This window comes from Ovis aries, chromosome 9, assembly GCF_016772045.2.
Source record: "Ovis aries strain OAR_USU_Benz2616 breed Rambouillet chromosome 9, ARS-UI_Ramb_v3.0, whole genome shotgun sequence".
In the NCBI taxonomy this organism is placed as follows: domain Eukaryota; kingdom Metazoa; phylum Chordata; class Mammalia; order Artiodactyla; family Bovidae; genus Ovis; species Ovis aries.
Genome location: NC_056062.1, coordinates 68,891,351 through 68,905,402, shown reverse-complemented (window position 1 = coordinate 68,905,402; position 14,052 = coordinate 68,891,351). Strand labels below are relative to the sequence as shown.

The following is a 14,052-nucleotide window of genomic DNA, read 5'->3' as shown; positions in this document are numbered from 1 at the left end:
TGAATATTAAATTATCAGTGGATTTCTGGAACTTATTTTATGTATAAACTGGTCCAGGATCTTGAAGGCTATGTTGTTAATAATGTTTGAATGTCATTGTAGTGACCCAATTTTAAAAATGTAATGTCTTTTGATCATAGGCTGCTTTAGGATTTAAGCTTCTGTTTATCCATTTCGTTAAAAAAAAATAAAAACGTGATATTATTTGTATTTACAAATTCAAGATAAGTACTTTATTAATAAAACTTTAAATTATTTGGGGAATAAAATGGATAATATCACTAAAATTGTTTTAAAATCATTTTAAGGTGTAACTGAGATACTATTTATGACTTTTAAAATTGATGTTTTTCAGCTATGCTAAAGCAGCCTTTTGTTTAGAGGAGCTTATGATGACTAATCCTTACAACCACTTATACTGTCAGCAGTATGCCGAAGTAAGTGTTTTCAAAAACTAGTTGTACGTGATTTTATTTCTGTTGGTATTATATATTACTGTGGAACTAAGAATATGTCCTTAATGTCAAGCAAGTATATAAATATTTAAGACATATTATGAAAATTGATTTGTGAAAGTAAAAGTTTTAAATTGTTAATATTGTAATGGAAATACTGATTTTTCAATTAAATGCCCTTGTTTAAAATAGTGAAATTCTTTTTTAATTGTATTTTTTAATTGCGTAGTATATTCTTTTTAAATTATGAATTATGTCACAGTTATCACCATTTAATGACTTTTAAGGCATTTACAATGATTATGACTTTTATATCCATATTTTAGGAAATTTATATTAAGGTCATTATTTTGGGAACTTAACTGTTAAGAATAGCAATACAGTTGACTCCTGTAAGGTTAAAAGGACTTCATTGTTAAGGAATGTCAATGGAACTAGGAAAGGACAAGTTAGAATGAATTTTAGGTTTATAATGCTAGTATAGTAATAGAAAATATAAAGTTGTAAAGCATTTGCAAGGCTGGCTTTTTTATATTGGCAACAGTTTTTAATTTTAAAAACTACTCAGTGATTCTTGATGTTCGTAGAGTGGTTTTGGGAGGTAGGTTATACTTAAAATTTAGATTAGCTCTACAACTTTAAGATGAATTCTTTTAACAGCTTGCATTTGTTTACAGAAATATGTTTCAGTTACTAATACCTATGGTATGATGAAGCATGCTATATTTCAAAGTAGTAAAATAAACAGGTTTCAGCACTCTGTAATTTTTAACAGGTTAAATATACCCAAGGTGGACTTGAAAATCTCGAACTTTCAAGAAAGTATTTTGCACAGGCATTGAAACTGAACAACAGAAATATGAGAGCTTTGTTTGGACTTTACATGGTGAGTTGAGGTACATGTTTAATGTTATTTTATGAAATGTCATTTAAAGTCCATTACCTGTCCAAGTTTATCACTTCTCCTTTTTTTTTTGGTATTTCATTGATAAGCATATGATGTTTTTCCTCTAGTTAATTATGAGCAACAGGTTATAAGGCAGTTATATTTTTGAATGATAACAGAGCCTGCCTATTTGACATTTCATTGTAAATTGTCTTTTACCAGAATTTAAATCTGTCTTTGTAAAATTAAATAGTAGCAGATACAAAGCTATGTTATGTATTTCTTGTTTTGTTATTCTTGGGCTTATGCCCAACATTGTATTAATTTTCTTAAATTATAATTGTTTGATATATTTTAAAATAAAAGATATATTCAAAGTAAAATTTCTAGTGCCAAATTAAAATTTTTTTATGGTATAGACAAACAGTTTGGAAATTATTTATGGCAGGCATGTAATTAAATATTTCTTATGTTTATGTATGCCAAGTGATGAGCTTAGAAAAAGTCAATTAACAATAGCTATGGTAAATAGAGGAAGAATTTGCTGAACTTCAAAATTAAATAAAATGAGCTCCTTTCTACAGTCAGAATGACTATAAAAATAAACTTCATTAATAGGCCAGTTCTTTGAAATTTTAATTTATTTTAGTGTTTTCATGGACTTTTGGATGAATGTTTTATTGGAGCCTAGTGAAAAAGAATTGATTGTAGAAATGGAGACAGGAAGAAACATAAATGAAATAATTTTCAGCAAAGAAATGGCAAAATAAAATTATTAAACAGGTAAAAGGAGTTTCAAAAAAACTGCTTCTGGATTCTACCAGTGCCAGCTATAGTAGCTTGTAGATACAATACGGTAGCAATGTCTATTTTTACCAAATACATTAAATGCTAATTTTTTAAAATAGGTAATGAATTATTAAATAGTAAAAGTACACAGCACTTTATGTGTCAGGCTCTGTTATGAGCTCTTTCTTTATTGTAAATTATTAAATTCTCACATCAACTATTTGAGAAGGTACATTATTATTAATACTACCATTTCATGGAAACTGAAACTAAGGTACAGAGCGTTCTGATTAATTTGCCCAAGGTTGAACACAAGCTACTGAAAGATTGAGCTGGGATTCCAGTTCAGGCAGTTGACTCCAGAGTGACTCCAGAGACATTTTCTTAACTACTGCACTTGCTGACATTCATACTGAAAAGGTAATATTAAAGACATAAAAGTTTAAAAATCAGATTTTGGCATATAAATTCCTTAGTGACAGAGAAGAAGACAGGAAGAAAAAGCTTATAGCATAGGCTAGGTATAAAAGAAACCACAATGAACAGATCCTCTTAAGAATAAGATATATTTAAGCATAAGATAAAAGTTAAATCTTTCTCTTACCAGAAATACATACAATTAAAAATTAGAATATGATTATGAAGGTTTACAGGTTCTTTCATGGCTCCCAGAGTACCAGCCCTTTGTTTAAATACAGTTTTTAAAAAGGAAAGGGTGAGTTTGATTGGTTATGGAACACAGTTTGGAAACTGTTGGTATAGTGAAAACAGAAATAGATTGGAAGTGATGATCTCTTTGTTTCTAAGACTTTCGTTAACTTACTTTAAGTCAGTTTACTCCTTTTGGACTTCATTGTTTTTCACCTGTTAATGTAGGAAATAGGATTAAATCGTTTTTGAGGTTCCTTATGTTAATAGTAATTCTATAATTCTGAAATAGAAAAACTGAAGTAATTCAGTTATAAAAAATTATACCAGTAATATCCTGTAGTATTTAAGTGATAATGAAATTTTACCTTCCAGAGTGATGGTAGATAACTAATAAAATAATTTTAGATGTTATTTAAGCTATCACTTCTTTGGATTATTCTATTTGAAAATATGTTTTCACTTGTAAACACTAATTTATTCAACTTTGCTTTAAAAACTGCACAGTTTTAAAAAACTCTTAATTATCAGCCCATTGCAACTATGACCTTTTGATTGTCTTGGCTACATAAAAGGAATAAAATTGTTTTTGTTTGTTTTTAGTCTGCAAGTCATATTGCTTCTAATCCAAAAGCAAGTGCAAAAACAAAAAAAGACAACATGAAATATGCTAGTTGGGCAGCCAGTCAAATAAACAGAGCTTATCAGGTTAGTACTGATAATTTTATATTATCCCATAGGTCAGTTAATGTATTTCTTAGTTGTTTATTTTTCCACAAGCTATAAAGCCAGGTGTCTATCATTGAACTTTTATACTTTTGGGTCTTTAGCAAATGTGTTTTAACTGTGTAGAATTAACTTGTAGGATCACATATTTTTTTCCTCAAAAGGAGTTTGTTACTTTTATGATCCCATAAAGAGCCTTATCATCTCAGCAGTTCTGCATTTGGCAGATAAAAAGTAATTCTAAAAATCCAGAAAGGATAAATAAATTGCATGATGCATTTCAGAGGCAGATTGGGTATGTGAATTTATAAGCAGAGATACCTCAAATAATAAAAACGGAGGAAAGAAAGCCTAAAAGTAAACTAACAAGACTATGTAACAAAGTTTATGTACTCTGCTTCCAGTCAGATCTTACCTGAAATGTCTCCACACATTTCTTAGTTTTCTGAAGCTCATCCCTAGGAGATTCTTCAGGAAGGATTCATGGAAAAACACATCTGCTTATATCTTGCATATTTGTAATTTATCCATCTATAGTCTATATTTGAAGCCCAGTTTGACTTCTTTACATCCTTTGGCTATTAAGTACATTTACCTAAGTATTAAACATATTGTTCTGTTTTTATTTATTTATTTATTTTAGGGTAGAATATTGCTGTCAAAGCAAGTTTGATGCCATCCTGATTTTCTTTCTGTAATAAGTGACTTGAACTTGTCATCTGGTTTTCGAAAGGAATTTTTTATCTTTAAAATCCAATAATTTTACTGTAATAACGTTTGGTTGGTTATTCTTGGGTCAGTTTCCCCAAATATACTATAAACCTTTTTAATATTTGGATTCACTCCTCTTAATTTGAGAAAAGTTGCTTTTTTAGAATAATTATTTTGAATTATTTTGCTTGATTGCTCAAGTTTTCTTTTTCAGGTCTCCAATTATAACTTTACTGGATCTCCTTTCCCACTTACTATATTATTCCTCTTTTTTTTTTTTAATATTTCTGTCATTTCCCATGTTTTATTCTCTTCTTTTTCTTCATAGTAATTTTTTTATGGGGTTAGTGCATATTCTTTTTGTTCTCTGCATTTAAATAAGATGGTTTTTCTGGGCTATTAAGAGATTGTTGTTATGGTCTAAGGGGAGTTGGAGATAGGACAGGATAATTTTCCCAGCTTGGTCTTTATATACTTTCTCTTTGAAACAGAGAACTCACATATGACCTTTCTATATATCCAGTCTTTCTTAGAACTAGGTCTGGTTCATAATGATATTTCTGGCTTCAGCCTTTCTTTATTCTACCCCTGTTGGTCTTCAGGTCTTTAATTTTGAGGTGTTCTCAGTTTTAAACGTTACATTTTGTTGTTGTTTCTCCTGGGATTTGCTCCCCCTGAGCATCACTACCTCCCAGCTTCCCCTTCTCCCCTTATCTGAATCATCTCTCCCTCTTAACTTCAGTGTTTCTGACCTATTCAATTTGGTTTCAGTTTCAGAAGTTTTCCTTCAGTATGAAGTTTTTTTACCTTCCAGAAGAGGGTATTTACTGGATATTTCAGGGACTTGAGGTCTTAGGCCATTATTGATAGATTTGTTTAGTGTCACATTTGCATGCAGTTTTTTATACTTTGATTTGGAGGCTTTGAGACTGTCCTGATTTTACAAACCATTTGCTGATTCATCAGTTCATATTCTGGGGATGGCAATGGCAACCCACTCCAGTACTCTTGCCTGGAAAATCCCATGAACGAAGGAGCCTGGTGGACTGCAGTCCATGGGGTCGCTAAGGGTCGGACACGACTAAGCAACTTCACTTTCACTTTTCACTTTCATGCATTGGAGAAGGAAATGTCAGCTCACTCCAGTGTTCTTGCCTGGAGAATCCCAGGGATGGGGGAGCCTGGTGGGCTGCCGTCTATAGGGTCACACAGAATTGGACACAGCTGAAGTGACTTAGCAGCAGCAGCAGCAGTTCATATTCTTTTCATTTCTGTGGCTTAGAGAATACTAAGGTGTCCTCTTTTGCATCCTCTTGTGCCTCCCACATAGCTGTTGAGCTTTTGTAGGTCCCACTACTAATCAGTAATATTAATATATTAATAACAACCTTTTAGGGTTTTGAAGGATTGCTATATATATACATACACATATATATATATATTTAAAGATGTCTTTGTTGAAATTGTGTCTTATTATTTTGGTTTAGTTGTGGTGTTCTTTGTTTTTGTACTCCTGATTGGGGAGATTAAAACAATTTATCACCCTGCAATCACACTATTTAGTCACCTTTGTATAGTTTTATTATATATAATAAAACTGTTGGCATATTGCAAGTCAGAATATTTATAAGTATTAGCTAGGCTCTGCTTCTTCAAATGGAGGTTGGGATAGCTCAGATCTGTAATGGGGTTCCACACAGAGTAGGCTTAGGCAGGGGAGTATGAGTCAGGGAGGAAGAGGTAGTTTGTGATTTAAAAATAACAGTACTGTAAAGTAAAATAAAGTAAAAATAAAAATTAAAAAAAAATAAGACTTGGATAATATGAAAATAATAGTATGCGAAGTACATCATTGTTTTTAAGATATTTTGGGGAAACAACTAGCTGCTCAGTGCTTTTTTTTTACATGGTATGACTGTATTTCTAAAATCAATTTTTATTAAATTATAACATACATAGGAAAAAAAACCCAAGTCACAAAGGTACATGCCAATGAATTACACAAGTCAATGTATCCAGACAATAAATAGAAACATTATATCACCCCAAACCTTATAACTTTTTTCAAATTCTACTTCTGTCCCTCTCAAAAGTATGAATTTATAATCCCATAGTCTTGGCTTTTTTTGGACTTTGTGGAATGAAACACTGTGTATGTATTTTGTCTGGCCTATTCACTATTTATGAGATTTATTTTAAGTGTGTAGTTCATTCATTTTCATTGTAGTTTATTGTATGAACATACTGTATTTAGTCAGCTGTTTATAGGCATTTGGATTATTTCCTGTTTGGGGCTATTATGAATGACACTGCACTGATATTGCTATGCAGATCTCTTGGAGTATATGTACAAGTATTTCTGATGGGAGTATACCTTAGAGTGAAATACTGAGTCATAGGATGTACATATATCTAAGTGAAGTAGATTAAGCTGGTTTTCCAGGTTACTTGTTTATAGTCCCATCAGCAGTGTTTGAGAGTTCTCATAGTTGCACATTCTCACCAACACTTCCTTCTGTTAGGTTTTGTAATTAGTCATTATGATGTATGTGTAGTGGTATCTTCATCTTATTTCATATCTCCCTGATGACCAGTGAGGTTGAATACTTTTTCATATTTTTATGGTTGTTTGGATATCTTCTTTCATGAAGTCTGTGATTTCCATTGGTTTATGATTTTTTATCTTGTTTTTTAGCGTTTTGATTATGGGCGTTTTTTTCCTTATATGTGTCAGTCAGTTCAGTCGCTCAGTCGTGTCCAACTCTTTGCGACACCATGAATCGCAGCATGCCAGGCCTCCCTGTCCATCAGCAACTCCCGGAGTTCACCCAAACTCATGTGCATCAAATCAATGATGCCATCCAGCCATCTCATCCTCTGTCATCCCCTTCTCCTCCTGCCCCCAGTCCCTCCCAGCATCAGGGTCTTTTCCAATGAGTCAACTCTTCTCATGAGGTGGCCAAAGTACTGGAGTTTCAGCTTCAGCATCAGTCCTTCCAATGAAAACCCAGGACTGATCTCCTTTAGGATGGACTGTTTGGATCTCCTTGCAGTCCAAGGGACTCTCAAGAGTCTTCTCCAACACCACAGTTCAAAAGCATCGGTTCTTCAGTGCTCAGCTTTCTTCACAGTCCAACTCTCACATCCATACATGACCACTGGAAAATGTAGCATATCTTTTTAACTCCTTTGTTGCAGTCAGTCTCAAATGATTTTGATGAAAAAAGTTCTGAAGATTATCTTCTACATAATCATTTCCTTGATGGGTTGTGCTTTTTGTATTCTGTTTAAGAAATTATTGGCTAATGATCATAAAGATAATCTTGTGTGTTTTGGAGTTTTTTTTCTTCTACTTTTCACATTAAGATCCACAGTCCTTTTGGAATTGATTTTTACATATGATGTAAAAATAGGTGTCAGTTTCCTCCTATTTTTTACATATGATGTAAAAATAGGTGTCAGTTTCCTCCTGTGCAGCCTTCTAGTATTTTTATCTCTGTTTTCTGTCATTGAGTCCCATTCTGTTGAAGCTAGTACCTTGTAATAGTTGAGAGAGAACACAGATGCTAGATCTGTATCTTCTGGCTTCAGAGTTTTTCTCTGACATTTATTAGTTATGTGGCCTTGGACAAATTACATGGCATCTCTGGGCCTAGCTTTTCATCTGCAAGATGGGCATAATAAAACTTTTCTAAGTATTAAAGGAGTTGATATGTATATTTCACCATATCACAGTTATACACACTGTATTGTGCTTACTAATTGCATGCTCTAAGTTCACTTTATCTCAATTACATTAACAGTAACAACCATAACAGTTATAATAGTAAACAGAAAGTTTATTGTAAGAAAAGTACTTTTCCTATTTTATAAATGAGGAAATTAAGGCAATCTGAGACAGTCTGACTCCAAATTTGATGCTCATAATGGCTTCAATGTACTGCCTTTATAGAGAAATATCAGAGGTAAGTGTTTTTTGAAACTGCAGTTGTTTCCATCTCCCTTTGGTTTATTTTCTCATGTGAGCAAGATGACATCCTGCCCTCGCTTGGTTTTCTGTTTCGAGCCCAAAGCTTTCCATAGTAACTGAATTTAGAGTTTCATTTTGTTTGGGTTTTATTTTTCCCCCGTCTTTCTCCCTGTTTTTTACTTTCGCACTATACTCCATGATACCCGGTGGTGCTTTACACATCTTTCCTTTCCAAATTGCCTTTTCTTGTCTAAGGAAAGGATAGTATAAAGACCATTTATCAGTTTCTGTCATCTTGGATACCACTCCAGGAAGATGACATCTCTCAGTTGATAATGTCAGATTTCTGTGTAGCAGCCTAAAATACCCCTCAACTAGGAACCACCTACTATGTAAAATTTATTTTGCTTCTAGATACTAGTAGTGAGTTTTAAGTAAAATATGTCAGTGCTTTTCAAGCTTTCATCTCTGTGCTTTTTCCACAGTAGGTTTTGGTTTTCTTTCTGTGAATCAGATTTCATAAATATTTGTATCCATTGCCCTTTGCTATCGTATTGGTTTAAAATAATAACTTACTTGCTTATATCTGTAGGTGTCGTGTAGTCTTGGGCTCAGTTGAGTAATTCTACTAGTCTCCAGTGGGCTTTATTTTTTTCCTGCCCCATGCCAGTGGTTGGTTGATGGCCTCAGTTAAATATCTGGTGGTTGGTCTCTGTCAGCTGGGAATGCTGGGCCTTGTAGTAAATATTTTTCACTTTGCAAGCTAACTTGGACTTGCTCACATGAATAAGTTGCAGGGTTCCTGGAGCAGTGAACAGGTGAACTCCAGTGCACAAGGGCATTTTGAAATCTGCCTGTGTCACATATTGCTAATATTCCTTTGAGCAAAAGAAGTTACATGGTCAACCCAAATTCAGGGGATATAATATTTCACCTCTCATTGAGAAGAAAAATATGTGGTCAAATATCTTTTGGTTTTATTTTGCCTTTGTCTTTTTATCTATTTTATTGAGGTATAATTTATATACAGTAACATGCAAACATTTTAAGTGTACAGTTGAGTTTTGACAAATTATACTTCTCTCTCACTACTGCCCCATTCAAGGTGTACAGTTTCCATCACCCAAGAAAGTACGCCTCTGCCACCTTGCAGTCAGCCCCATTCCACACTGCAGAATAGCACTGATTTGACAGAACTTTATATATAAATGAGATCATTGGTTATGCATTTCATTCCTGGCTTTTTTCACTCACCATGTTTTGGAGATTCATCTATCCACTACTCCATTTTGTTTATCTTACTACTTTGTTCACCCATATTATTTTCCACAAATTATGTGAATTTGTGAATGTTAGCCCAGCTTATCCTAGTTATCACAATGGAGAAATCATTTACCTTTGAATTTGATATGTTTTTATTATTTGAGTGAGCTTTCTGGTGAATTTTCTTTAAGAACCATCAGGAAATGATGAAAAAAGAGTTTACTTAAAAATCTATGAAAAATAAAAATGCAAAATTAGTAATTAATGTGGAAAACTACAATATGACTTTCAGAGATTGATGTTTTAGTAATATAAATCTCTGGGATCTAATTGAGAACTTTATGATGTGTCTAGCCATATAAACAAGTATAAAGTATATAATAAGTATCCCTTATTGTAATGTTTTTCTAGGCATTTAAAAATTAGAGAAAATGAGATCTGAAGAACTTTCTGTCTTTGTTTTTACTTAATGAAACAGAATATGGCTGCTACTTGTTCTTTAATTAGGTAATTGGTTTAGCATGTTCAGTAGGGGCAGGCAAGTTTGATTAATGCTCATGAAAAACTTTAATGTTAACCTACTCAAAATAATTTTCCAGATAAATGCTTCTTTGGTACTCTGTTAAATTTGTCTGTGCATATGTAATTTATGATTACTGAGGTGATCCTGTTACTATCCTTTTGGGAAATAGAAAATTAAATCATGATTTGAGGGAAAAATAGGATTCCAGCTTAATCAGTTAAATTGCCATATAATTCTAGAATAGACAAAATAATTGCATGTCAGGTAAAATTTGAAGTGATAGATTTATATTTCCAACTTTCTTTTTATTTGTTCTGACACAGATAAGTCAGTTTGGCTTATTCTGAATTGCACTAATCAGTATCATTGATAGACAATCTTTGTAGGTGGTTTTCTAAAATAAGCTAATTTTAAAAATCACAAATTTGTGTTTATTATTATTTTTATAACATTTAAGTACAAACCAAAAAAAATGCTATACGTTAAAATACTTGGTATGACTTCAGCACTACATAATTTTTTTCATTTTTATTTTCCATTTTGAAAATTAGTGTCCTATTTTGTGCCTCCCCCAGAATGCTTTTTCTTAAAATTAGACCTTTAAATATCTGATTAGGACCATTCTTGTTTACTTTGGGTAGGCAGTGGTAAAAGAAAGGCTTTCTGTTCTTGGTGAGTCCTTGTGAAAGTGATTCTATCAACTAGGTAATAGGAATAGTAAGCACACTCCACATCCTTTACTCACCAGGGGAAATTATGAAAGGGCAAAGTTTTAAATGTGGTATTGCCATAGTTTCTAATTATGACCTGAATATTCAGCATTTGGATTCCTTAAATTAGTAATGTCTTATAAAAGGCAAAGTGATCTTGATTCTTATGAGAAGTTTTTTTCTTTCCCTGGCATTTCCTCTAGAAATCTCCTTTATTAATAGTTACCCTGTCAAATCAGTATTCAGCTACAGACATTAGTGGTTTAGGAACTAGGAGAATGATCATGTTAAACTGCAGTCTAGGAGGTCAGAGGCAGGTTAGCAATTCCTGAAGCCTATTTCCTCTATGATGTTACCTGTGCTTGATCACTTAATCTTTCTCAACAGGTCATATGAAGTTTGCCAAATTAAGTTAATTACAAAAGAGAAGGAACACATCATAAATCAAGTACTAAGTACTTAAGACAGCATTGGTATCTGAAGGAAAGATCAGTCACTTGAAAGTATACTGAGTGCTTGGATGTTAACTTGAAAATATTATATGTTGCTAGTAGAAAATGTTGATCAATACTTTAACCAGAGGAAAAATAGGTAATATAGATATAATCAATCTTCCCCTGCCTTTCCAAGGAAACATGCTTATCTAGTAAATCTGTAGTGTTAAGTCAAACTGATAAATGATGGGAATTGTCAGTGTAGTTAGAAAACACATTTTGAAATCAGCATGGGGTATTCAACAGTATTTTCCCCACTGATTACATATTATATTGAATTTTAGTAAGTCATGAATTTTTTTGAATATTCAAAGATAGTATTTAATACCCTGTGTTTTGTTCTCATTGTAAAATCCATTCCCAATTTGGTATTATGAAATAAATTGTGACTTAATAAACTAGAAATACATTCTTTAAAACATGTTTATATTACTTCAACATATAGCATAGAGTTTTATTTGATAGCTTTTCACTACAGAAACATGATGTTATGTAGTTAATTAATAAAACTGGAAAATTAAAAAAAAATTGAAACCTACTGTAAAAAATTTTAGAGAAACCTTACAACTTTAAACTGTTAAATAGCAATACTTTACATTTATATTTTATCTTTATTTGAAATTGTAAAAATTTTATTAGAGGTCACACAAGTAGAAATGGTCCCTCCTGCACAAATACAATTTTGTTTCTAAATTATGCTTTTTATTTCATAAAGGTTTTTTGGTCTGAAAAGGTAGGATAGTTTGAAAATCAAATATATGTTTTTATAGATTATCATGCTACTTAAACATTTAAACTAGTCAATTTTACAGGGAAATTTTTATACTTCAGTTGAAGATGAATCCTTAATGAAAATGTTCTTAAAACCCAAGTTTTATTTTTTACTGAAGAAAAAGAACATACTTGATTTTGTGCTAGTGATAAAAATAATGTTAACTCTCATTAACAATTTGAAAGTAAGATTGTGATTTTGTACCTGCCACTGTAATTAAGCCTAATTGCATTTTTTAAAATTAGTTTGCAGGTCGAAGTAAGAAGGAAACCAAATACTCTCTCAAGGCAGTCGAAGACATGTTGGAAACACTGCAGATCACCCAGTCTTAAGGTTTCAAAAACTCTTTCACATTACATTTCACAACTGCAAAATTGAGCTCACTGGTTTGTGACTTATTTACTAGATGCCCAGTGTTATTTATATATTGATTTTCTGTTAAGAAGACAGTTGTAAAGAATACGTTTATATAAACCTAGAAATGGCATTTAGTGCTAAGCAGGTAGAGGGGGAAAGCTCATGGAAAAGAGATTTAACAAGATTCTTACAGATGAAACATCATTCTTTTCATATCACACATATATAACTGCTCTTAAACCACAATCTAATATATAAATAACCTTGTTAAATAAACTGATGATTTATTAAACTTGCATATGAAAATTCTAGATTCTTTTTGTCGTATTCAAATAGTGAATATGTTATTCTAAAGCTTAATTTCTAGTTAACTCCTTTTTTTTTGTGGTAGGAAATACATAGCATATGTAGTTGACAGAAGCAAAATGCTGGTAAATTATTTCATTCTCTTTATAGTGTCAGGTTGAATTTTGCTCTGCATTCCAGTGTGCTATTATTTTATATGCTATAATGTTATTCTGATAGATCTTGGTTAAAGTATATCATTCTCCAAAGTTCAGCATTATCATTTTATGAAATTTTGTTTTGCTATGGGACATAATTGAGATTTTTTACCTATAAAATGGTTTAAGGTTCATGTATGCTATGATAGTCAAATTTAACCCTTATGAAAGTTATATTTATCCAGCTTTCAACACTAAATTATTTAAAGGGCTATTTAGAAAGCATAGATAATAGGGATGAAAGGAGTTTCAGTGGCTTAATTATTTTCCTTTAGGGAAAAATAAGAAAATCTAAACTATTTGTAGAAGCAAATATTTTATAATTCTTGTATCTCATTACCTCCTTAGTAATAATTACAATTTCTTTCTTTTTTCTCTTTTTATAATGAACAATCATTATACTACTGTTAGTAGTATTTGGTGTGTTTTGCAGTAAAATAGAACCTGAAAGTTAAAACACTTTATTCAGACTTTTAAGTTCAAACACTTAATATAGTTTTTAAAATAGGCAGTTCATTCAGGGCAAATATTATTAGTATTAATTTATAATTTACATACATAAATTATATATTACATATATAAATACACTTAATTTTTTATTACTTGCCAGTGTAATACAGAAACTCTGATATGCTTGCTGTTGTGCTCAGTAGGGCAAATAGAGATCATAGAAGAATTGACAAAGTAGAAGTCTGAAGGAAGAGAACTATTGTCAGTATCAGCATTTTAATTTATTGAGTTATTCTGTTAGCAAATTGTACTTCACATCTAGTCTAATTCTTTCATTTTGCATTTTTTTTCATTTTGTTCTGCCATAGATAATGGGCAGATGTGAAATAACTCTTCCCTTATGAAGATAATCCCTGTTAACTAAATATTTGTTATCACATGATAAACTGTTTTTGCCCATGAATTTATTCACCATTTTCAACATAGCCATTTCAGATAAAGAAAATAGTGCCCACATATTATTCCACTACCTTTCTTCCCTCTAATGTCCTGTGAGTCACTAGAGTACTGTATACTTCAGCAGTATTTGTGTAATAAATAATTTAGTGCCCCTTATAACTGTCAGCCTTTAGTTTCACTTTTTTTCTAATTTTAACACCTTCTTTCCAGAAATTTTTAATTTGTTAAGTACCTTGTTAATGTGTAATAATTTATAGACTTCAAATCTTACAAGCATGACATCACAAGTATGAGAATTAATTAAATATATAAATATTAAAGCTAAAATGGTTCCAT

General features: G+C 31.8%; 1 protein-coding gene across 3 annotated transcripts in view; it reads left to right on the top strand.

Annotated features, from left to right (window-relative positions):
* Nucleotides 1-14,052, top strand: part of EMC2 (ER membrane protein complex subunit 2) — a 57,494-nt gene that overhangs the window by 42,094 nt on the left and 1,348 nt on the right. For 2 of the 3 annotated variants that reach the window (XM_027973099.2, XM_042254390.1), the window contains 4 exons: nucleotides 356-437; nucleotides 1,231-1,341; nucleotides 3,382-3,486; nucleotides 12,193-12,280. In XM_027973099.2, coding sequence (XP_027828900.1) covers nucleotides 356-437; nucleotides 1,231-1,341; nucleotides 3,382-3,486; nucleotides 12,193-12,279 — 385 coding nt within the window. In that variant the 3' untranslated portion in view covers nucleotide 12,280. The remainder of the gene's footprint in view (nucleotides 1-355; nucleotides 438-1,230; nucleotides 1,342-3,381; nucleotides 3,487-12,192; nucleotides 12,281-14,052) is intronic. The other variant, XM_042254389.1, reaches the window with a different exon arrangement.